This window comes from Kalmanozyma brasiliensis, assembly GCF_000497045.1.
Source record: "Kalmanozyma brasiliensis GHG001 unplaced genomic scaffold PSEUBRA_SCAF15, whole genome shotgun sequence".
Classification (NCBI taxonomy): domain Eukaryota; kingdom Fungi; phylum Basidiomycota; class Ustilaginomycetes; order Ustilaginales; genus Kalmanozyma; species Kalmanozyma brasiliensis.
This window is the reverse complement of record NW_015961954.1, coordinates 408,061-430,937: the sequence shown is the minus strand read 5'-3', so window position 1 is coordinate 430,937 and position 22,877 is coordinate 408,061. Positions and strand designations below refer to the sequence as shown.

At 58.1% G+C, this 22,877-nt stretch overlaps 10 protein-coding genes and 1 non-coding gene across 11 annotated transcripts; 6 read left to right on the top strand and 5 right to left on the bottom strand.

Moving 5' to 3' along the window:
• Positions 1-320: 320 nt before the first annotated feature.
• On the top strand, positions 321-2,498 carry PSEUBRA_001807 (Myc-type, basic helix-loop-helix (bHLH) domain protein; the record flags this gene model as incomplete). Its single annotated transcript, XM_016435027.2, has 1 exon — positions 321-2,498. The coding sequence occupies one exon, from the start codon at positions 321-323 to the stop codon at positions 2,496-2,498; it is 2,178 nt and encodes a 725-aa protein (XP_016293714.2).
• Positions 2,499-2,572: 74 nt separating this feature from the next.
• On the bottom strand, positions 2,573-3,886 carry PSEUBRA_001806 (uncharacterized protein; the record flags this gene model as incomplete). Its single annotated transcript, XM_016434972.1, has 1 exon — positions 2,573-3,886. The coding sequence occupies one exon, from the start codon at positions 3,884-3,886 to the stop codon at positions 2,573-2,575; it is 1,314 nt and encodes a 437-aa protein (XP_016293713.1).
• A 249-nt stretch (positions 3,887-4,135) lies between these two features.
• Positions 4,136-5,009, top strand: PSEUBRA_001805 (RNA recognition motif domain protein; the record flags this gene model as incomplete). The annotated part of the gene is made up of 2 exons (XM_016435015.1): positions 4,136-4,876; positions 4,962-5,009. 2 exons carry the CDS (start codon positions 4,136-4,138, stop codon positions 5,007-5,009), a joined length of 789 nt encoding a protein of 262 aa, XP_016293712.1.
• A 120-nt stretch (positions 5,010-5,129) lies between these two features.
• PSEUBRA_001804 (putative RNA methyltransferase) lies at positions 5,130-6,578 on the bottom strand (the record flags this gene model as incomplete). The annotated part of the gene is made up of 1 exon (XM_016434990.2): positions 5,130-6,578. One exon carries the CDS (start codon positions 6,576-6,578, stop codon positions 5,130-5,132), a length of 1,449 nt encoding a protein of 482 aa, XP_016293711.2.
• Positions 6,579-6,854: 276 nt separating this feature from the next.
• On the bottom strand, positions 6,855-8,447 carry PSEUBRA_001803 (Per1-like protein; the record flags this gene model as incomplete). Its single annotated transcript, XM_059464685.1, has 1 exon — positions 6,855-8,447. The coding sequence occupies one exon, from the start codon at positions 8,445-8,447 to the stop codon at positions 6,855-6,857; it is 1,593 nt and encodes a 530-aa protein (XP_059321201.1).
• An 810-nt stretch (positions 8,448-9,257) lies between these two features.
• On the top strand, positions 9,258-9,836 carry PSEUBRA_001802 (uncharacterized protein; the record flags this gene model as incomplete). The annotated part of the gene is made up of 1 exon (XM_016435011.1): positions 9,258-9,836. One exon carries the CDS (start codon positions 9,258-9,260, stop codon positions 9,834-9,836), a length of 579 nt encoding a protein of 192 aa, XP_016293710.1.
• A 211-nt stretch (positions 9,837-10,047) lies between these two features.
• On the bottom strand, positions 10,048-10,166 carry PSEUBRA_006447. The gene is made up of 2 exons: positions 10,130-10,166; positions 10,048-10,092 (listed from the first exon to the last, which is right to left on the bottom strand). It is a non-coding gene; the product is annotated as a tRNA-Ser (tRNA).
• Positions 10,167-10,332: 166 nt separating this feature from the next.
• On the bottom strand, positions 10,333-13,146 carry PSEUBRA_001801 (uncharacterized protein; the record flags this gene model as incomplete). The annotated part of the gene is made up of 1 exon (XM_016434984.2): positions 10,333-13,146. One exon carries the CDS (start codon positions 13,144-13,146, stop codon positions 10,333-10,335), a length of 2,814 nt encoding a protein of 937 aa, XP_016293709.2.
• A 692-nt stretch (positions 13,147-13,838) lies between these two features.
• On the top strand, positions 13,839-14,741 carry PSEUBRA_001800 (Protein of unknown function DUF1753, Golgi; the record flags this gene model as incomplete). The annotated part of the gene is made up of 1 exon (XM_016435005.1): positions 13,839-14,741. One exon carries the CDS (start codon positions 13,839-13,841, stop codon positions 14,739-14,741), a length of 903 nt encoding a protein of 300 aa, XP_016293708.1.
• A 673-nt stretch (positions 14,742-15,414) lies between these two features.
• On the top strand, positions 15,415-16,668 carry PSEUBRA_001799 (uncharacterized protein; the record flags this gene model as incomplete). Its single annotated transcript, XM_016435025.1, has 2 exons — positions 15,415-15,528; positions 16,393-16,668. 2 exons carry the CDS (start codon positions 15,415-15,417, stop codon positions 16,666-16,668), a joined length of 390 nt encoding a protein of 129 aa, XP_016293707.1.
• Positions 16,669-18,738: 2,070 nt separating this feature from the next.
• Positions 18,739-22,798, top strand: PSEUBRA_001798 (WD40 repeat; the record flags this gene model as incomplete). The annotated part of the gene is made up of 2 exons (XM_059464683.1): positions 18,739-19,920; positions 20,345-22,798. The coding sequence occupies 2 exons, from the start codon at positions 18,739-18,741 to the stop codon at positions 22,796-22,798; spliced, it is 3,636 nt and encodes a 1,211-aa protein (XP_059320817.1).
• Between the last annotated feature and the right edge of the window lie 79 nt (positions 22,799-22,877).

Sequence of the window (22,877 nt, the reverse complement as noted above, 5' to 3'; positions counted from 1 at the left end):
TCTCACGCCTCGTCACGTTTCGGAGGGATTGCCGAAGTAGGCTGTTAACAGCGGCAAGTCGAAGTGGCTGAAAGGGACCGTCAACCGGATCATCCGACTTAGCACTCTGACCACAGAAGACCATTACGAACAGCTCTTGCATACTTGCTCAAGGCTTCACTTGAAGTACGCATGGTCCATGTCTGGAGCGATAAAGGCTCTTCACCTCCGGTCAACGTCGCTGCTAGGTAGTCAATCCGACGCCTCAAGCGAGCTGCGTGCCTAGACGCTCAGCTCGTCGCTCCCTAGCACCACCACCACATCACCACAGCATACCCGCCATGTCGTTCGCGATACCGCATCCACCCACAGCCTCGGCCTCGTCCGATTCAGGCTCCTCTGCATCGCTCACTCCCACCGCTGCGCATGGCTACACCAGCAACACTGGCTTCTCAGATCCCTCGACCTCAGCCAACGCCTCCGCAGCCCCCGAGTCCACCTCGCTGTTCAGCTCGGAAGAGTCCAAGTTCATCACCGACTCGCTCTCCTCGGCTGAATCCTTCGATCCATTCACCATCGGCGCGCCCGGCTTCAAAGTGCCGTCCCTCCTTCCGCCCAACATTGCATCTACGCACGATCACCTCGCGTCCTCGTCCACTGGTCCTGCCGCTCCAGCGATCCCTGCGTCCAATCTCGATCTGAGGACAAGGAGCTTGTCTGGACAGCAGCAGCCATACAGCACCTCCTCGCCAGGCAACTCGGCGGATGCGTTCAGCACTGCCCAACGTCTCAACAGCTTCAACCTCTACGGGCATCGTCCAACGGGGGCGACACCACCGGCGGCGTCAGGTAGCAGCCCGTCCTACTTCAGCCATCTTCAAGACGGCGGGTACTATGGACCGGGCCGACACGCTTCTTTCTCGGGAGCCTCTTTGCCGTTGTCGCCGGCAGCGGTGGCCGCGGGGTATGGAAAGAACAAGGCGTGGCAGATGGAGCAGCTGTCGTTCCTCGAGGCGCAAGCAAATCGCGGGGGCCAGCAGCAGCAGCAGTTTGGCGGTGCGCCACCATACGCCGGTGGTGTGCAGGACATTCGTCGCGGTAGCACATCGATGATTGGTCGAGCGAGTCCGTACGATAATCTGTTCTTTGGCACCCCACAGCATGTGTTGCTCCAACAACAGCAGCAACAGCAGCATCAGATGGAGCAGCAGCAAGGGAGGCCGTTCTATCCAGGAATGGAGGTGCCGCAACAGCAGCCGAGCCTGGGCATGCTCGGAGCGCACTTTCCGAGCAGCCACAACTTTGGCTCGCTCCAACAGGCGCCACCATCTCAACCGGGGATGGGGCAAGACCTGCCATCCGGATTCTCAGCGCAGGCGCTGGCGATGTTGAACGGCGATGCGGGGTTAGGTAATGTTTCGAGCCTGGTCGCTACTGATGGTGGGAATGCCACGCCGAAAGGGAGGAGGTTGTCGAAAACGCCTACGGACAGCGCGAGCAAACCTGCTCGATCAGCGGCATCGCCCGGGGCGGGCACCAAACGCACCTCTACAGGCATTCCTAAAACCGCCCCTACGCACAGCACGTCCCTCCACCCAGGCCCGTCAGGAGCAGTCATCCGCGCACTAGGAGACCTCGCGCACCTCGATCTCGACCTCGATTCCGCTCCTCATCACCTTCCGCCCTCGCTCCATCCCTATTTCGCTCCACCTCGTCTCGAACGCACCCAGCCGCACCTCGAGATGTTGCGGGCAGAACACATCTCCAACGGCCTCATCGACCCGTCCACTGGGCGGGAGATCAAACCCGAGCCTACCGAAGAAGATCTCAAACGCGACGCGGAAGAAGCGGAACGGGAGAAGAAACCACCTGCGCTGCTCACCACCGAGGAAAAGAAAGCCAACCACATCGCCTCGGAGCAAAAACGACGTGCTAATATTCGAAAAGGTTACGAGCTGCTGTGCGACATTGTTCCTAGCCTTCGTGAGGCGCTGGAGAGGGAGGCGGGCAAAAACGATTCCGACGACGAGGGCAAGAAGGGCAAGAAGAATGCGACGAAGAAATCCGATGATGCAGGAGGGATAGAGATTGATGGGGAGAAGATCGATGGGCGAGCGGGACCGAGGAGCGAGGCGGTGGTGCTGATGAAGAGTTTGGATCATATAGGTGGGTTGGTGGAGGGGTATAGAGGATTGTTGGGGAGGAGAAACAGGGCGCGGTTGGCGGTGGCGAGGAAGATGGGGTGGGACGGGTTGGCGAATCAGCCGGTTCCGGATGTGGACCGGTTGATGGCGATCAAGGTGCAGGAGTGGTGGGCTGCCCATGGGGATGACGCGGATGAAGAGGAGGGGGATGATGAGGAGCTGCGATTCGGTGGCGCGGATGATGATGATGATCAGCAGGCGGACGAATCTACCGTCGTCGACGAGCCGAGCGGCAAGAAGAAGCCTGCAAAGGGGAAGAAGGCTCAAGGGAGGAAGAAGAAGGCTGAAAAGGACGATGATGGGATGCACGACTAGCCTGCCCCATTTGCTCGGGAACCGCATTCTCTGTTGTACAACACCTCGCTACAAATACATCGGTCACCCTCTCATCAGTTGTCTTCTGAATCCACCTCGGCGTTCCATTGGCTGACGATCTGGTCCACCGACATACCACGCCCATTCCCAGCGGCGGATCCGCTGGTCTTTGCAAAATCGACGAGGTCCTTGGGCACCATGTTGGAGCTATACGTTGCGCCGGTTCCGCCTGCGCTCTGCAGTCGCCGATCCGAGAGGATGCGCAGTTGGATGTCTGCTTCGCCCCTTTGCACCTCTTCTTCGTCTTCCACCTTTCCGCTGTTGCTCCCTCCTTTGCCGTTGATGCTCAATCTCACCACTCCTTCCTCCACCTCCTCCACCCCGCTTCTATCCTCGCTCTTCGCTCGACCGGCCTTCTCATTCAAATGCAGCTCCTCCAACTCCTCCCATCCGAACAACAACGGATCGGTCCGCGGCAACCACGCGTTCACATCGACCAACCACACCCTACTCAAATCCTTCGTCAGATACACATCGAATATATAATCGCCCAATCCCCACTTGCCCTCCTTCTGAGCGATGACCAGCACGTCCTCGTAAAAGTCGCAGATCGCCGCCTTGATCTCGCTCTGCAGCAGGGGGGACTGGAGGTGGTCGAAGAACGTTACATCTCGTTGAGTTATCGCTATCAGCTGGTGGGAGCGGACGAAACAGCGGAACTCGTGCGACTTGTTGAGCGCGAACCACTTTTTTAGCACCAGCTGCGGAGAGATTCTTCTACTCGCTTCCTCTATGGCTGCCGAAGAGATGGTGGGGTCCGTTATCGGGGAGGTGGTGGTGTTGGTGTGGGAGATTTGTTCGAGATCCCTTCCGACAAACTCACTGCTCTTGAGCAGGAGGTAGACGTCTTCCGGGTGCAAACACTGCAGCGTGTTGCCTGCGAGCATGAATGCGGCATCGAGAGGCGCACTCCAGTTGAGCTTCGGAAAGATGGGTCCGCCATCGTACTTTGCGATGATGCTGCGTATTGTCGAGTCCATAGCGTCGAGTCGTACCGCAGGCTGCTCCTCTTCCTCGTCGCTGTCCCCTTCCCCCTTAGCGGCATCCCGATCATCCTCTGCTTCGTCCGATGAAAGTGACGATGAGGAAGACGCACGATTTGAGTCCGGCAGTGTGGACGGCCCACTTCCTTCGGGCAGCACAAAGGTCTCGCTCTCCAACCAGCCCAACAGCTCCGGTTGCACCTGCGCGATATCGATGACGGTAGATTTGGGTGCATGACGCCGAAAGATGGGGTACCACACGCTGTACTGCGTCCAGTAAAGCGCTTCGAGTGGTGGTGCGAGAGGATCCGGGATGCTGCTTCTGCTGCTGCTGGCTTCCGACATGGTGGCTGCGGATCCAAGGGGTAGGGTTGGAAGGTCAAGATGAGGAGGGGGGAGGGTGTGGAGGGTTTTTGCTAGGAACTTTTTTTTGGACTTTCGGAAGTCGGGCAGTTTGGCTTGCACGATGGATGGGCCAAGAAGAGCGAGCGTTTTTCGCTCCCTTCACCTCTTCTCGACCATTCACGACATCGACACGGTTCACAAACACAGCGTTCATCGACCCCTCATCACTCACGGTTGAGTTCAGTCACGATGTCGCACATCCTCGAACCGCTCGATGCGCCCTCCTCCTACCGCGATTCGCGCTCGCACTCGTCCAAACACGAACAGCAACAAGCCCTTCGTCAAACCTGCACGCTCTACCTCGGCAACCTATCGTTCTACACAACGGAGGAACAGATCTACGAGGTCTTCGGGCGGGTGGCCTCCGTCTCGTCTGGTGGTGGGATTAAGCGTATCATCATGGGACTCGATCGCAACACCAAGACGCCGTGCGGGTTCGCGTTTGTCGAGTTCTACACGCACGCCGAAGCGGTGGACTGCATGCGCTATGTGAGCGGCACAAAGGTGGATGAGCGCGTCATCCGGTGTGATCTCGACCCGGGGTACAAGGAAGGCAGGCAATATGGGAGAGGTCGAAGCGGTGGACAGGTGAGAGATGAGTATCGGCAGGAGTACGATGCAGGCCGAGGCGGGTGGGGTCACAACAGGTTGCGAGAGGAGGAGGGAAGGAAGAGGATGGAGGCCGAACAGGCGAGGAGAACCGAGAGGGAGCAGCTGTACCAGGAGGGCACGGCGGGGATGGATGCGGGTGGAGGTGGAATGGTGCCCATGGGCGGAGAGTTTGTGTATGAGGAGATGGAGGGTGATGCGCGAGGACATGGCGGGGAGCGGGAGGCGAAGGAGGGATGGGAGGACAAGCCAAGGGCGACGAAGAGGGAGAGGAGTTACGATGATGATGAGGACGAGGAGCTGTATGGCAAGAGCGAAAAGGTAAGTGTCAGTCCGTTGCAGAGTCCAGCGTCCCAAAAACAGAGGCAGATACTAACACGAACTCTCTTCTTCTGCGCTGAGACAGAATCCGAGGTTCAGAGATCACGATGACCAGGACGCCGACGATGCTTGATCTCACACCCTCTCGCCACCTTTGTATTCGATCCACGCAATGATCAACCGACGCACTCTCACGCAGGCTCAGTCCACAAACAGGATCGCCGTTGTCTGCTCTTCATGGCTGCATTGCGACCTACTCTTTCGCCGCCACCTCCTGCAGCAGCGGTCTGACCCTACTCAACGCGACCATGATGGCTTCCTCCGTCCTGATCGTCCTGCTACCCTGTCCATCAACGACATTGACCCAAGCATCAAACAACTCGTTGGCGGTGTGCCTATCCAACTTGATCCCCTCGTCCTGCTCCACGGCGACCTCCAGACCACTCAGGCCACCAAAGACAATCAGTGCATGCTCGAACCCTTGCTGCAACGGCTGCACCGTCTCGCCCGACGGCAGCGCCACGGGCGTCTGTGAAGTAGACGCGAGCGCAAGATCCGCTAACGAGTGTCCGCGCTCCGACGTCCCGATGACCAGGTCGTACGACTCCCACGGGCAGCCGGTAAGCACTGTCGACAACGACGATGCCAACCGCACCGTGTAGCCCCAGTACCATCCGAGCTGTTCGACCGGTTCGCGCGGGCTGACGATCTCGCCCTGTCCATACCGATCACGGGGCATCTTGACCGTCACCCTTGTACCTGTTTCCACCCTCGCCCCCGCAGGCAGAAGCGCTTCGATAGGGTCGCGAAGACCGATGTTGACATAGACGCTGTTGGACCCACCTCGCCCTTGGGCCCAGTGCGGTTGGTCGACCGTGACGCCTTCGCGATAGGCGCTCTCGTCCTCGAACCGCAGATGATGCGGGCAGTCCAGTGGCGGCATCAGACCGGCTAACCTCAGGTCGCGATGCATTGGGAACAGTGCCTTCCTCAAATACTGCGGTGTTTCCAGATACTGCAGTACCCTAGCTAGGAACGTGTGTGGATCAAAACCCTTTCCTCCTTCTGCCCCGGCCTCTTGTTGTCCGTTCGCCGCCGCCTCGTCCCCTTCCTCAACCTGCTGTTCCTGCTGCGGGAAGCGCCGCTTCGTACCCCGATTCTGCTGATTGTGCTTGTGCTGGTACAAATCGCTCCCGCCCTCAGTACGCACCTCGCCCTCGTCGAACACGACGATCTCGTCGACGTTGAAGATCGCACATGCGCGGGCGATGTGTGCGGCCAGCCGACTCTGCAGCTCCGGCGACTGGGCGTTGAGCACGATCGAGCCGGGGATGGCGACCGAGACGGTGAACGTGCGGCCTGGCGCGGCGGTGGGGCGGGTGATGAAGGACGGCTTGTGCGGGTTTACTTTGGCTAGTCCTGAGGGCGGGGTGGGTTTGGGTGCTGGTGCGGAGGGCTTGGCAACCGGCTTGATAGCTAGGACAGGCGCTGGTGGTGCGGCGCTGGAGATGCTTGTCGAGGGCAGCGGGGCTGGTGCTGAAACGGCATCGTCGTCGTCGGAATCATCGTCGGCGGTCGGGTTGGATTTGCGGGACTTTCTCTTCTGAGAACGGTTCTTTCGGATGCGCTTGCGTGCACCGCCTTCTGTGCTGGTCGTCGCCGCAGCGGAGGTTGAGGCTGCTGCGTTCGTGTCTGATGCCATCTTGCTCGATGGTCTCGTACTCGGCCCGGAGAGAGAAGCAGGATCAAGAGGCCAGAAGTGGTGAAAGGTTGGTGGAGAAGAACGAGAAGGTCAAGGCGAAATTTTCTATGAGAAGAAATCTCAGGGTCCGATTTCCGAGCTCGTTTACGAGCATCACAGACGGAAGGAGGACTCATGGAGGCGTGTCAACGATGGCTTCCACAGGTCGACGAATGTGGTGAGAGGTACGTATAGTGCAAGGATACAGACCTGCTATTCCTCTGCTGAAGCGACATACTACCAATCTTTCGCCTTGCCGCTGCTGCTACTGCCCGCCGCATCGCGCGGCGCGGCCGCTGTCGCCCCTAAACCAATTCCCGTGCTCGCCGCCTTGCCGCTCCTGTTGGTCGCCTGCTGTTCCATCTCCAGCTCTATCGCGCTGGTCCCGTTGACCCCTAGTCCCACACCTCCATTCGCCCCTGCATTCCCGTTTCCCACTCTCCCACTGAATCCAGCCTTGTTCGCCAACTCATTCAACTTGCTCGTGAGCGCATTCAACTCGATGTTTTGCGCTAGACTCGCTGCTCTGCCCCTCAACTTCTCGCTCAACTGCTCCAGCGTCGATGTTAGCTGACCCCCCTGCACGGCACCGGAACGGTCCGAGAGCCACCACCCCGTGCTGACGCATTCCTGGGCGTCATTGACTAGCCAGTCGTACCACATCTTGGTGATGGGCACCGTGGCGAGGTGCCAGAGAGCGTGCGCGTCGAGAATGCGGAGAATGGGCGGGAAGTCGAGCAGCTCCAGCAGGACTGAGGCGGACATGAGGCCGAGGATAAGTTGCAGGCGACGGCGCTGGTGGGCGTGCGAGCTGGGCGGGCCGATGTTGGTCGAGACGGGCACGGGTGGGGTTTGCGCACCATTGCTGAGCGGGGTCGGGGTGGACAGAGCGGAAAGGTTCGGTTTGGATGACCGCATGGCGGCGCGCGAGTAGGCGGTGCGATCGACCAGTGGGTTCGACGGGAATGTTGTGGGTCGAAGCGAGTAGACCAGCCAGAGCACCGTGTGAATCAGCCCAACAACCACGTTCGCCGCCATGTTGTACGCGTAGTCGAAGCGCCCAATGCTGAGATAGAGAAAGTGCAGCGCCAACGCTCCCATGCACGCTCGCCGCAAGAGCACAAAGCTGCTGCTGCCCGGTGCGATCCTGAAGAGCCGGCAAGCAGTAAAGAAGAAGCCCGACATGATGACCGACCCTGCGCTGAAGTAGTCGAATTTCTCGGTCCAGTTCTTGTCCCTCGTGTGGAAGACGGCGGACCACAGCCACGCGTTCATGCTGATGAGCGTGTGGACGATGTAGACGAGCTTGAGCGGGAAGGCGTCTGGCAGCTGCTTGCGCATCATGAAGAGCGCATTCCAGTGCACCTTCATGTTCATCAAGCTGAACAGCACCGAGAGCGGCTCCTGGGCACCGAGGAAGCGGATGAAGACCCACTTTCCGTGGAATTGCACCATCTGCTTCTGCACGGGTCGCAGCGCCGCCATCTGGGTCTCGATGATGCCCTTGACGCGTTCGGACTTGGCCGAGGCGGAGATAGGTTGGTCTGCGGCAAGTCGCTCGACCTCAAGACGTGCATCGTGTTGGATTTTGCGCACACGGTCGGCGGCTTCGTTGGTGATGCGGTGGGTGCAGTGGTACTTGCAGTCGTCTTCGCAGCTCCAGCGCGTGAAACGGAGCATGAAGGGCAGACGATGCGCGAACATGGTGCCATCGTCGACACCGTCTCTGCAAACATCAGCGACGGATGAGGCTACGCACATCTGGTACTCGGGCGATCGGTCGCCTTCGGATGCTTGTGCTGAAGGAATGAGGAAGAGAGTGGCCAGCATGGCTAGCAGAAGGAGCGATATCGCAGAGCGAGCGGAGCGTCTTGAGCTAGAACGAGGCTGCCGCAAAAGCCTTTGCGATCTCGACTGTGCTGAGCTTTCTGTTGCTGCCATGCTGAATGTTGGAGACGTCTCGTCGTCTGAGTGCGGTAAGGAGATAGTTTCAAGAGGGCAAGGCCGCCTTGGTGGTGACTCTGGAAGCAGAGCGGCTCGTGATGGTCCCGCGACTGATCCCGCAATCATGACCGTGACAAGAACAAGCTCGTGCTGAGTTGGCGGAAAATGTACCCTGGAATGAAACGTGCGACCGTTACGATGCTGGGACGAATGATACTCGGCAATCCCCGTCGTGTTCGCAGCGGATACCCTCTGGCTTTGCGATTCGGTGGCTATCCGAACAAAGATGCGTCAGCCTGTCGGATAGCTCGTGGGAAGTACGTGATGATTCCGGTGCACTTTCTGCTGCCTGGTGTATGCGGGGCCGTCGTGACGGTTCGTGCGATGGTGTTGGTTACGATAGGAGTATCGATTCCCTTTCCCAGATCAAGTGTGATTTTCGCTTGGAACAGCTCGGGATCGCTTCTCGTTTGGAATCCGCTGCCCCGCTTTCTCGAGCTTCTAGAAATTACGGTTGCAGATCAGTCTCGAGGCTTTCTAAGGCGACCACGAAAATAGCAACACAGCAGGCAGCAACGGTAGTCAGGGTCACTCAGCTTGGTGGAGGAATTCGTGCTCAGGGTCCGTGCAGCTCGTCACCATCCTCAACTCCCACCATCTCTCCATCTATAAGTGGCATCATCGCTCACCAGTACAATGTCGGCAACCTCACCGATAGCACCGGGCGGGTCCTCACAGCCGATCTTCGCCTCGGTCTCCGGCTCAACATCCAAAACGCAGCTCTACTCGCTCGCCTCGCGCGTGCCGCTCATCAAGTCCCCCTCCATCTCGCTTCCTAAACCCGTCAGGCTTCCACAAGACCTACATCCGCTACCAGCAGATATCTCTGCCTACTTTGTCTACCCTTTCAGCCTCGAGTCCTACGTGTTGGATCCCAACACGCCGTCTTCGTCCACCATCGACCAGCTGCTTGCGAAACACCAGCAGTATTTGGAGAATCGGGAAAGGGAGAAGGAGAACAAGCACAAGGAGATGCTCATGAAGATGGCCCCTGGATGGTCGGGCGACGTGCTACTGCCGAAGGCGAGTGGAGGAGCGGCTAGGGAAAGTGCACCAGTTGCGACAGAGGCGAGAGACCAGGCAGCGAAGCCGCACCAGACGGAGGAGCAGGTGGAAAGGACGCCCTTGGACGAGCTCGCCGATCATCTGGCGCAGCTTGATGCGCTCAACACCACGGGTGCGCCATCAGGTGGGCAGTCCAGCCAGCTGCCATAGCGCCGACTCACTGGACCCCACACGTTTGCAGCCTATTTGTTTTTCTGGTGTCAGCGCTATCGCTACACCGCCTTTGTACCACCAATATACCCATCCAAATCTCTTGATTACTGGCCATATACTCACTCTCGATGCAAAGCTGCTTCTGCTGCAGCACATATGAACGAGCATGCGCTACCGTATGAGCGGCAAAAAGTATGCAAAAAGGAAACGACGCCTACAGGATTTGAACCTATGCTCCCAGAGGGAATGGCATATTTTGTTGTTGAGTAGAAGTACTCTAGAATGCGAAATTCTAGTGCCACGCGATAACCACTCCGCCAAAGCGCCCTTAGATGAATGCCAAAGGACTTTGCAGGTTATATATACCCTCGCACTCTTCCTCCAGCCGGAAGGCCCGATTCGGCTTCGTCCACAGCTTGTTTCTTGCACACAGTACACACCTAGACGGTGCAATCTTGAGTCAAGACAAACGTCTACTGTATTGCATCTGTATCTACTTCTGCTTCTCGAGCAGCTGCAGTAGCAAGTCTTCTATCCGTTTGCCTCTCGCTTCCATCTCCTGTACTCTATGTGCGATGTCCCTCAGTTCTCCATCCAGGCCATCCTTACTCAATCTATCACCGTCTCCGGTACTGCCTTCACCTTCACCTATAACAGCTAGACCTGACCCACTTGCTCCGGCTTCCTGGTTCGAGTCGGATCGTCGGAGTGCCTTTCTGGACGGGCGAGTCGGGGTGGGCGGCTGCGACTGGTCATTCGAGTCCAACAGCCGCGAGCGAGACGGACTGTTGATGCTGTCTGTCCGACGAGACGACGAAGATCTTCGCAGACCGTGCTGCTGCTCCGGTTCACTTGAGTCAAAGCCCCGATTGAACAGTTTGGCCAGTGGGGAGGTGAGCGAGCCAAGACCACGCGGCTCCGGCCCGCGTCGCAGGAGCTGAACGGACCGGTTGACAGCAGGATCGCGGGTTCGGCGCGAGGTGGTACTGTTGGCGACCGAGGACTGGGTGGTGGATCGAGGCATGGCATCGTGTGATGTTGCACCATCGACAACTTGATGATGTTCTTGGTACACCTGCTGTGAAGCGGGCGCAGAGCTCGCTTTCGGGGCTCCATCCTGAGCCGGCGCGCCAACCACAGCTGTCGCTTTCTTCGCCCGAGCACCGTGGCCGTCGCCGTCCTCAGCCTCTGCATCTGCCTCGTCTCCCGAGTGGTCATCTTGCACCTGCCACTCGTCCTTATCCTGTGGCGCCTCGTAGTCGAACGCTGCTTCGATCACGTCGGCACTTGCACCGTCCAGACCCGTGGTGAAGAATGAGAAGCGGTTGAGCAAGCTCTTGCCCTTCTCGGCAGTCAAGCTGATGCCATGCCCGAACACGTTGAGCTCGGCAAAGTGGATAAAGAGCAGCACGTGGAAGCTGGTCAGCCTGATGAGAAATACGTTGATCTTGTGCAGCCACCTCGGCGATACAACGAAGCTTAGTGGCATGACGATGGCCACCGCAAGCAGGTTGAGCGGCGGTTGGTATGAGAAGATGGCGTCGGTCGTAATGCCAGACATGGTCTTGCATGCGAACTGGAACATCGCCTCCTCGTTGGCGTTCATGGCGACCACCTGGAACGTGTTGCTCAACAGGGAGATGAGCACCGTAAGCAAGAGAGTATTGCTTAACACGGTATAGATGATCATCAACGGTGGACCGAAAGTGAGGGAGAAGCTTGCTGCTTCGTCGAAACCCAGGTAGGAACTGCCGAACCACACCTTGAGCATGAGCCAGAGCACCGCATTTAATGTCCAGCGGTCCTCGGACGCCAGAGAATAGAAAGCGTACGCGAAACCCGAGAAACAGATCATGGCCAGGACCGTGAAGTAGGCGAAGTCCGAAAACATCGCCTTGAGGCTGAGCATGATGACGTTGTCCTGGATGATCGAGGTCGCCACTCGGGGACACAGCAGAACAGCACCCAGTGCCAAACAGTCGAAGCTGAGATCGCTCCGTTGCAGTGAGCCGGTTTGCAACGCAGAAACGCGTAGGCCGAACCAGAAGAATGCAATGATGCAGAAGGTGCCGTCGATGAGGTTGTTGAGCGAGCCCATGTATTGAGACAAGCCGTGTTCCTGCAGCTGGGCCAGCTCATCGACGGCAAAGCCAAAGAGCCAGATTGTGAAGAGCGTCTCTTGGACAGTCCACGTTGGGCTGCCCTTCTGTGCTAATGCGGCAACGTAGAGCACTAGGATGACTACGAACGTGACGAACTCGAGCTTGCTTCGGATCGACGGCACGCGAAGCCGCAGATGGTTGAGCAAGGGTGCTTTGGTAGGATCGTAGATACTGAGAGGACGCTTCTTGTAGCTGTCGTTGAGGATGGCGTGCGATGCTTGCATGGGAGACAAGACGACCTTGCCGTTCCAGATGCCATCGATGCAGCGCTGACAGAGCGGAGTGGAGATGAAGCGTTTGGAGGAGGAAGCAATGGCGAGGTCGAGCGTGTTGGAGTACTGCTTTGCAGAGAGGCCATGCTTAATGATCTCTTCCAGGTCGATGTGCGACGAGGAAAGATGCAATTCCTGAAGCTCGCTGTACGTCGCGCCTGCCAGTGGGTGAAAGCTGGCCGTGAGCGAGGTGACTAGCTCAAGGCCGTCATTGGAGAAGGTGCGGAGCAGCTTCATCGCCAACAGCTCGCAGAGGGCGGCACGCGTTGTGTTGATCGACTGAAAAGCAAGATCACGCGTGGCCTCCCTTTGGAAATAGATGCGGTTCAGCATCAAACAGTAAAGGATGGCGATCGAGCGGAAGTTGCTGTACTTGATCGATAGTGGTCGAACCAGAGAGAAATTGAGATCGACCGAGTTGAGCTCATCCCAGCTGAGATGCGTGTCGATGGTCTTTCGAAGGTCGGACCGGATCTCGTGAATGAGGTGGAACACATCTTGGCGCTCAACAACCTTGATGAGGTTGACTCCGTCTTCGCCCTCGGATTCGAGGAGGCGATCCAGCTCCTGTGCGTATGCTTCGGTCGGCCGCTTCGAGTGGCTGCTCTGGCGGCTGTGTGTCGGACTAGGTGCTGGCCTCAGTGTGACATTATTGGATGGCCCAACGCCGAGATGCTGCTCTGTTGAGCTGAATGAGAAAGAGGATGAATCGGCGCGAGGCGATGGTGCCTCTAGGGCCAGTGAAGGCGGGATGTGGTCATTGGGACCCGGTTGGTCGGGTAGATTACGAAGCGAGACATGCCGTTTGTGCTGCCTCTGATTGTTGCCTTGGAGTGAGTTGGCGGAAGCCCTTTGCGAGACTGCTTTCGACATGTTGTGAGGCTGCCTTCTTTCTGGGAGGTCGAGGTCGCCCTGGGCTGGTGTCGATGCTGATGGCAAGTATGAGGCCACTCACTTCATCTCCAGGTAGACGGGTTGTGGCGGTGACGGAAGAGGCTGTCGTGAGCGTTCTAGGGGTGGTGGTGCAGTGTCAAGAGGACCAAGCGCCTTCGAGGTGTGTGCTGTTTGAGGCCAGCGGCCACGCATATCCCTTTGGCTGTCACACTGTGCCTGTGTGTTGAGTTTGGCGGTGTTGGTTGTTTCTCTCAGTTGTTTCCCTAAAATCACAGATTTCCCTCCACTCAGCCCGGCTGTGTTGGTGTCGTTCGGCTGCGCCAAAATCTGGCCGACTTCCGAGTGGGACGCGCGACGTCAAGTTGGTGCACGCACATCTTGGCGTCACACCATTGTACTCGGATCGTCTTCACTTTCGGCTCAACGCGCAAGAGAGCATTCGTACCACTGCAGATTACGGACCATGTTTCATTGGTAGACGAGACTCGATCATATCCTCTCCATCCACTCTCGGACTACACCTTCTGTGTCGCGCGTAGGTCTCGGATCGCGTTTCCAGGTCGTGATCTTCAAGACCCCGTTCACTCGTCTCGTCACGACTGTGCCACCGCCTACTCAAGAGTCCTCGCATTCCGTCTCGTCGACCCTTCGAGCACATCCTTCACACAGCCATGTCGTCAAGACTCTACTTGCGGCTGCCTAATTTGCCGTCCTTCCACCATGCCATCACCTCCTTCCTCGGCTTCATGGACCTCAAAGTAGGCGCATCGATCCTCACGCTTTTCGCCATCTTCAACAAGACAGCAGGTGTCTACGGTATCCTCGCCGTCTTCCAAGGCGGCACCTTCTCACAAGTGGCTCTGTATCTCTACTCGATAGCGACCATCATCGTGTTCCTCTGGGGACTTAAAGGCATTTCAGATGAAGACGCGCACCGCGTGCTCACCTATGCGCACCTCTTCTCGCTCGATCACATGATCTCGACCTTCTGGACGCTGCTGTTCACCTTCAACTGGTTCTACTTTACACCGCACGATGGTCGTCCTACCACCAACCAGTCGTCGCATCAGACCGGACTTATGGATCTCATCGAAAGCATCGAGTCGCAGTACAGGACACCGGAACAGATGCTCAAGCTCCATCACGAGAAGCTCACACCGGAACAGCGTGTAGCGAGTGCGGAACGAATCTGGAAGGAGGAGAAGGGCTTTTCGGCGGTCGTGTTGGGTCTTGGCTGGCTTGTCAAGATCTACTTTGCATTGGTACTGTATTCGTACGCGCTGCACCTTCGTCATGGCTCGTATCGCTCCTTGCCCCTGTCCAAGGCGTCAGCAAGCTCGGGTGCCGGACCGCGGACAGGAGGTGCTGGGCGAGGCGAGTACCGCTACCATCCGGTGGTCAACGACGACGAGTTGGAGAACTGGAGCGACGACGGCGAAGCGGAAGGCGATGCTGGCAGATCGAAACAGAACGGCGGCGTTGCTGCCAATGGCAGCGGCTCAATACCAGCAGCCACGGCGTCATCAGGTAACAATGGGGGAGCTAGAGCCGTCTTTGATCGTCTGGCAACGTGAGAGGCGAACACAGATCTGCACATCGTCTCGTTCAGTCCGACACGAGGACTTCTGCTCCTTGCTCATGTCGGCATTCGAACAATACGAAACCTGGAATCTAGGAATGTCTCCGAGCAAAGATGAGTGTGACACAGCGGTGCGAGCCATGAGGTGTCTCAAGAAAGGGGCATCGACTCCTTGCCGACCCAGCGGGCACATGCTCAGGATCGTCGGCGCAGGTCAAGACTTGGCGATGAGAGCCATCGGGCTGAGTAGCGCCTACTTGTATCGGTGATACGGCTGGCCAGAATTGTTAGACTTACGATGTCGGCCGAAGCTTGCTCTAGTCACGTGTCAAATTTGACGTGCGCTTTGGGTCTTAGGAAGACACTGCAAATTCGCCGGAGTGACCGGAACAGCTAATTCAGAGGCAGCATACGGCGACCTGCAAACGTCTCCGATTGAGATTCTCAGATAGAGGCTCTGCAAGCAGGTAGTTCTGAGCGCTCGAGGCAAAAACGGAGGCAGCACAGCGCGATGCTCGAGGGTTGAGAAGATGGGAGCGGCTTCGGTGCGAGTTCGAGATCCCACTGCGGTGGTCCAGTTGGCTGTCGAGTGTGTCGTCGTTGTTCACCTGCGAATCATCTCGTTCACACCACCAACCACCCCTCGTCACCAACACATATTCGTCAAGATGGTCTCCTCATCGCGTCGCGTTTCGCGCAAGGCTCACTTCGATGCCCCCGCCCACATCCGAAGAAAGATTCTGTCGGCTTCCCTCAACAAGGAGCTCCGCGCTGAGCACGGCGTAAGTATGCCACTACATTGAAAAGCAATTATCGACGTACGGTCAACGCCACATACGCATTCCAGCACTTCATCAGCTCAGCATCGCAGTACTCAACATACACAGACGTGATCACCATTGGCAGCTAGGATGGGAGACAATGGAGGAACTCTTCAATCGTCTAAGACCAGACCGCACATGCAACAACCAACAACGACTCAGTCAATATGTATGGACCGAAAGGAAGAGGCAAGGGACCATTGGGAGCAGACTACCCATTCTCGGCGGATCCTTCGCAGCGGCGGGTGACGGTACAAATGCTAGGACGTCCTATCAACACCGGCATCGTAACGTGGGAATGTGGATGCCAGCATCCGTTGCCGTCATCTTCGTTGGCTATGCGGCCGGTCGGAGTCATGTATCGCAGTCAACGGCTGGAGTCGATTATTCCCAGGTCCCAGCCGGTACATGGTTCATCGTGGATAAGGACTCTGCAGCGTTAGGACAACTCGCAGGGTAGCGGCGTATCACTAGGCGGAAGAGGAAGAGGTCGCGCCCGAGGGCTGTCCAAAAGATGCACCTCCGCTTCGCTTGTCAGGCACGGTCGACGCACTGTCCAGCAACCGGTTCACCGCGACCACTCCAGCAGGAATCACTCAGTCCGATCAACAGCCTCCGACCTGCGCATCATCCCGCCAGGAGGGATGGAGTGCTCTAATTGCAGCACACGACACGGCCAAACCTCTTCGACAGCTACGTCCGCATACTTGCACACATTTGCAGCTACACGACCGCGACGTCGATGATTGCTTTCAGTTCACATTCTCCTAATGAATCTTCTGCTGACCGCTCTTCATCCTGTTACCACTTCCTTTATCCTTACAGATCCGATCGCTCCCCGTCCGCAAGGATGACGAGGTCCTGATCGTCCGTGGTTCGTCCAAGGGCGCTGAGGGCAAGGTCACCCAGGTGTACCGCAAGAAGTGGGTGATCAACATCGAGCGCATTCACCGCGAGAAGACCAACGGTGCCACCGTCCCCCTCGGCATCCACCCTTCCAACGTTGTGATCACCAGCCTCAAGCTGGACGAGGACCGCAAGAAGATCATCTCGCGCAAGGCTGGCTCCAAGAAGGAGACTGCCGAGACCAAGGACAACTAAGCGACTGTTGACATCTGATGTCAAGTCGCTCTGTTTCTCTTAGTTCTCGTCGGTTTGTTTCTTGTTCCACTTGTCGCGGCATCATTCTTTCACGCAATCTACCCTCACCTAACGTTGCTGTCGCCCATCAGCAGCGTGCAAAACGACCCTTCGTCGGCGAGATTTCCTGTACAATTCCCAGCATCTTTCTTCTCTTCGACCCGAGGAGGGTCATCTTCAGGATTCGGTATCCCACATTCGGCCAAGGGGAGGAGAATGCGGTTGTAGTGGTGGCTGCTCCAGCTGCATTCTTCTGCTCTACGAGTGTTCTTCTCGGGCGCCGGTCCTGTTTTCGATTACCTTCATGCATGGCAGAGAAGCCCTCTGTTCTTGTATTTACATCCAAGCCATATCGTACAACAGCGTGCGATTCACACACCCAAAATATACATCAGTGTCTCTATCTCGGCGTTTGACTGTGTGAAGTGTCTGACCTGGCGTCTTGTCCAGTATCGTCACACGTGATCAGTATCAGTGGAAGAACGAGCTGTTGATAGCAAGTCTGTCAATCCGTTAAAGTGTTCCTTTTCTTGACCTCAATTTTGGCTCTCATTTCATTTTCGGCTGTTGTAGGAGATTTGCTTTGGACTATGAGGTGTCTCCATCTTAGCAGCAATGAAGTGATGAGAATTCGGCCATGTCAAGGTGGAGCAACAACCAGCCGACATGCCTAGCGATGCATGACGTCCGACGGGAAGAATTGGCCGATCAGCTGGAGCTCATACCGAGGAGGGGAGAGCAAGCTCGTCATTCAGGGTCAGCAGACCGTGCCGATTCTAGAAGAGCGCCAGAAAGGGCGTGGCCCAACGTGCTCCGGCATGACCCCCTCTGACGCCGACAGTGCTTCTGGTCATTGGAGGGGAGCTCCTGTCAAGAGCATGTGCATTGTCCAGGCGGTGCTGCTGTGGACTGGTGCTGATCGGCGGACGGCCAAGTTAAGCTCGTGAGGAGGCCATTGATCAAGTCGAGGCTCGCGATGGCACCATCCGCAGCTCTTCTTGCAAAGACACTCGAAAAGTGCCTTACCACTCCAAAAACACAGCTAAAATTGAGTCGAGAAACAAAATCAAGGCACAGAGCTCGCCTGTCTAGCTGCCAAGAAAGAGAGCGGTGGGGTGTACCCGAATTCTAGACGTGGCAGCTGAGCACCCCTTTGATGCTCCTTCGTCGATACTTCTGCGCTAAGACCTGCTCAGCCAACTTGTCACACCTTTGTCAGTAGTTGGAGCTGGGTGAAGTGCATGTGTATAGCTCATCGAACGACACGAGCTAGCCTGCAAGAACCAAGCTTCTCCAGTGGCAGAGGCCAGAGCGAGTAGGACAAGGCGCAGAGCTGAGCTCTTTTCGGTTCGGAGTTTGGCCCTTCTTATGGTGATGCGATTCGAGTCGAACCGAGGCTCATTTCTAGCTGTGACCACACACGCACGCAAACCTCCTCGTCCATCACCACATCGCCTCCTTCGTCTTCGACTTCGTCTTCAACCCCATCGCCGCATCATCCAACCCCTTTCTGCGCAACGGACGCCATTCCCTCTTGCGCACTTGCCCATCCCAAGCCTCCACTCCTCCGCTCTCGCTTCACAGCTGCAGACCCTGAAACGATCGTCCAGGAGCATTACGCCGCAGCATAGGAGACCTTCGCCAGCCAGCCACCCTCGGCTCTCTGCTTTGACGTCTGCATACCCCGGATAACGCCATACTTTCGTGATCGCATCGCCTCGACGCATTCCTCCGTACACTCTCGACAGCCGCCTCGCTTCCACTGTAGACACGACCTGTTCTGCAAGCCTACGCTTTTGCAGCGCTGCTCGCATCGACAACTCCCGGCCGCTGTTCCGCCTGGCTGTGCTTGCCGCAACGTGCTCGGCTGTGCTTCATCCGAGTCAAGACACTAGCGAACCCTGGGATCCATTGGCCATGCACTCGCATCTCCACTTTGGCTGCTGAGCTTCAATTCCGTTCTATCGCTCATCGGGCTCTGCCAGTTCTAGACTCTGCTCAGCCCGAACGCGCTCAGCCACGCAGATCAACATGACCGCTAGCTTGAACAGCCAAGCACCCTCCAACGGCTTGTCCGCATCCTCTTCCGCGAACCATCCAGGCCACCACCATCACCAATACCAACACCACTCGTCCCATTTCTCGGATCACACCCAGCGTCAGCATTCACCATCTTCAGGGAGCTCTGCGCATGCTTCTTCGTCAAGGCATACCCTCGACCTAGCACATCTTCCTCCCGCATCCAAGCAGCAGAGGTCAGACACATCAACAGCACTCTCCTCAGCGTCGCTCTCTTCAGCCACCAGGCGTGGTCCGTCGGCCGGCTCGCTTCCATCCTCACCAGCCTCGGCGGCGCCAATCGACGACGACGACGACCTGGATCTACAGTCCCAGTCAGCGCAATTCCACTTGCACAACTCACAGGAAGGCTTGCATCTCGCCAGTCACATCGACCATCCCAACACCTCGGCGATGGCCACTCTGACTGTCAATACACCTCCCGCCGTTCTTCAATCTGACCCAATGCTGCAAGTGCGCTCCACCAACAGTCCCCTTCACAAGCCGATCGCATCCTTCCACCAGCACCATCGCACTCCTTCGCCACCTCCGCCGCCCGCACCGTATACCCAGCCTCCAGTCACGTCAGATCTATCCAACGTTACTGCCGGCGACGGCTGGTCTATCGTCCCAAAGTGCGCAAGAGTCAACCCCGCAGCTTCGCCCGCGGCTACTGTGCCTGCCAGCGAGTCTACGGCATCGACTGCTCAGCAGCCAACCACAGCAGACACTGTCGGTCTCGGTCAGAGCGCCTATGCGCATGCAGCCAACGATGCGTCCAATCGTCGATGTGGACCTGCCGACTTGGCCTCGAGCTACGATGTGCCATTCGGGGAGAGAGCGTCGCCCGCCATCATCTCGCTCGCTCAGCGTAACGCGAGGTCCCTGAGCCGTAACGGCACCAATCCACCCAGCCCGTTGGCATTGTCACCTGCCATGGCAACTCAAGCGCTCAACCCGTCAGGTGCGCATCGAGGCGGTCTTCGCGGATCCGATGAGGACGTCGAAGTCATCGAGAAAGACGTCGCCATGGACAACACCGACCACAGCTGCGCTTCCACCGGCGCAACCCCGCTCGTGCCTCCAGCCACCCGCAAGCTTTGTGTACGACATCAGCGCATGGCTGATGAGGGCACCACTGCCCGTCTACAGAAGGTAAGTTCCGTGTCCTGCCCTTGTCTCGTTCCAATCCCCCTCCTTCTCTCTTTCGTCGCCTTGTCCCTTGCTTGCCGTCTCATCAGAGGGCATACATGGCGACGGGCTTGATGCAGATCCGGCGGCTTCGAGGTACCTTTTGCCTTCTCGCGGGTACTCGATGCCGTCTAGCGACCGTTGGTGGGTTTTCCCTCCGACGGCCGCTGATCGCGGATCATGCTATATCGAAACACTCTGTTTGAAGCCTCGATCTGCCTTATAGGTCGTGCGCTATAAGTGATGTGGTACATTTTGTCATTCCGCTTTCGTGTTCTCGAAACATGACCTTTGTCTCGGTGGCGTCGACGTTGCGACAAGAGCTGCGTTACTGACTGTCGACGTATCTTGCATCCTCTGCCGATCAATCACCGAACTGCGATCGTAGTCAATCGAAAGCCTTCCTCTGGCCGATCAGACGGCCGTCAACACGGTCTGGTCGCTCTTCTCTTCCTCATCGCACTCGAGGAGAGCTCTCATCCTGCAAGGCATTCTCACCATGTGCTGCTTCAGCCAGCTGTCGCTATTGTCCTCCGAGCTGGCGTTGGCGATCCGCATCGACCCATTCTCGCTGTTCCCACGAGAGGTCTCGCTCAAGGTGCTCGGTCACCTCGATGCCATGAGTCTCGGCAGAGCAGCACAGGTCAGTCGATCGTGGAAGCAGCTCGCCGACGATGATCTGCTCTGGCGCAACATGTGCGAGCAGCACATCGAGCGCAAGTGCGAAAAGTGCGGATGGGGTCTTCCCCTGCTCAGCGAGCGTCGACGTCGTGTGCCTGGCCCTGCCGTGCAGCTCGGCACACCCGAGTCGCGCGACCTCAGCTCCGACGGCTCTGGAAGCACGCCTGGCTCGCTCAAGCGAACCATCACTGCCGCTGCCAACGCTGCTGCTCTCGAGAAGCAGTCGCGTTCGCGAGCCTCGAGTCCCACGCCTTCCAGTGGTCGCAACCATTCGCGTTCGGTCTCGGGCCACCGTGATCTGCGCATGGACACCATCTCCGAGCTGCGTGACCGCGACGCACCGCCTTCCAAGAAACAGCGCAGCGGCCTCAACGGCGAAGCAACCGCCTGCAGCACTTCCTCCGGCAGTGTTCCCAAGACGCGCCCGTGGAAGTCGGTCTACTGTGAACGACTGGCTATCGAGCGCAATTGGCGCCGCGGCAGATACACGTCGCGTACCCTCACGGGCCATACGGACGGTATCATGTGTCTCCAGTTCAACGAGAATCTGGCTCACCCTGCTTTCCCAGTCGTCATCACGGGCAGCTACGATCGCACCGCACGCATCTGGAACCTCGAGACGGGCGAGATGCTGCGCGTGCTCGAGGGCCACACCCGAGGCGTGCGCTGTCTTCAGTTCGACGAAGCCAAGCTCATCACCGGCTCCATGGACCGAACCCTCAAGATCTGGAACTGGAGGACGGGGGCGCTGATGCGCACGCTCGAGGGTCACACGGAAGGCATTGTCTGTCTTCACTTCAACGAGGACACGCTCGCCAGTGGCAGTGCCGATAGCAACATTAAGATCTGGAACTTCCGCACCGGCGAGTGCTACACGCTGCGAGGGCACCGAGACTGGGTCAACGCAGTGACGCTCTGGACGGGACCCGCGGCCAAGAAGCGCCAGCAGCGTTTGCGTGAGGCGTTGCGGGACGGTCGCCCTGCGACCTCCATCAAGGAAGAGGACCCTACTGCAGCGGGCACGTTCCTGTTCTCGGCGTCGGACGACGGTTCAATTCGGCTGTGGGACCTGGGTCTGCGCGACTGCCTGCTGACTTTCGAGGGTCATGTTGGGCAGGTGCAGAGTCTCAAGCTGGTCATGATGGACGACGAGGCGGTGCGAAAGCTTGTTGGTGGGGCGGCTGGCGGGGCCGATGGTGAAGCCTCTCATCAGCAGCAGCGCCAGGCTGGCTCTCATCGTGCAGCGTCCCGTGCCAATGGCGAAGATGAGCCGGTTGCCGCACCCCAGGATGGCGACCAGGACATGCTCTCTGTGGAAGATCAAGAGTCGTACTTCCTCGGTGATGCGAGCCTGTCGCCTTCCCGACGCCAGTCTGGAGCAGGCCTAGCTTCGTCTCCTCCGGCCGAAGCAGCGACGAGCAGCAGCGGTGTCACTCGGGTCGGCGCTGCACGTCGCTCGTCCAACAACACCACCGACATTCCCGAGCGATTCTACCACGCTGGGTCAGCCCCCACCTCAACCATCCCTGCCTCCCGCCGTTCCGCGTCCACCTCCACCTCCGCCACTCGGGAGCAACGCCGTCGACGAATCGACAAGCACCTCCTCCGGGTGCAAGAGCGTCTCTGCTCCGCTGGCCTTGTCGACCCACTCCCTCTCGACGCCGAGATGGGCGATTTGGACCCGACGATCCTCCCTCACCGTCCCACCCGCCCCGACTCGCCTTCGCGGAAGGAACACCGCAAGCCGCGTCCCGTGCTGATCAGCGGCTCGCTCGACAACACGCTCAAGATCTGGGACGTCCGCACCGGCCGCTGCATCCGCACGCTCTTCGGCCACGTCGAAGGCGTCTGGTCGCTCGACGTGGACAAGCTTCGCATCGCCAGCGCGAGCCACGATCGAACGATCAAGATCTGGGATCGCGACACGGGCTACTGCCAGAACACGCTGGTGGGGCATAAAGGTGCGGTGACGTGCGTGAGTCTCAGTGACGACAAGATTGTCAGTGGGTCGGATGATGGTGATATTAAGGTATGGAGCTTTGCTGCTGGTGCGCAGGGGGCGGCCGGGGTGGCTGCGGGGACGGGGCCAGGGACCAGTAAGCTCGCCCAAGTCAGTGGTGTAGGGGAGATGGAGTTGGGTGGGCCGGCGCCGTCGGCATAGGTTCGCCAGTAGATGCCCCTTCACGCACAAGAATGTTTTCTCGGTTTCCGTTTCGCATGCATGCATTTTGACCCTTTCT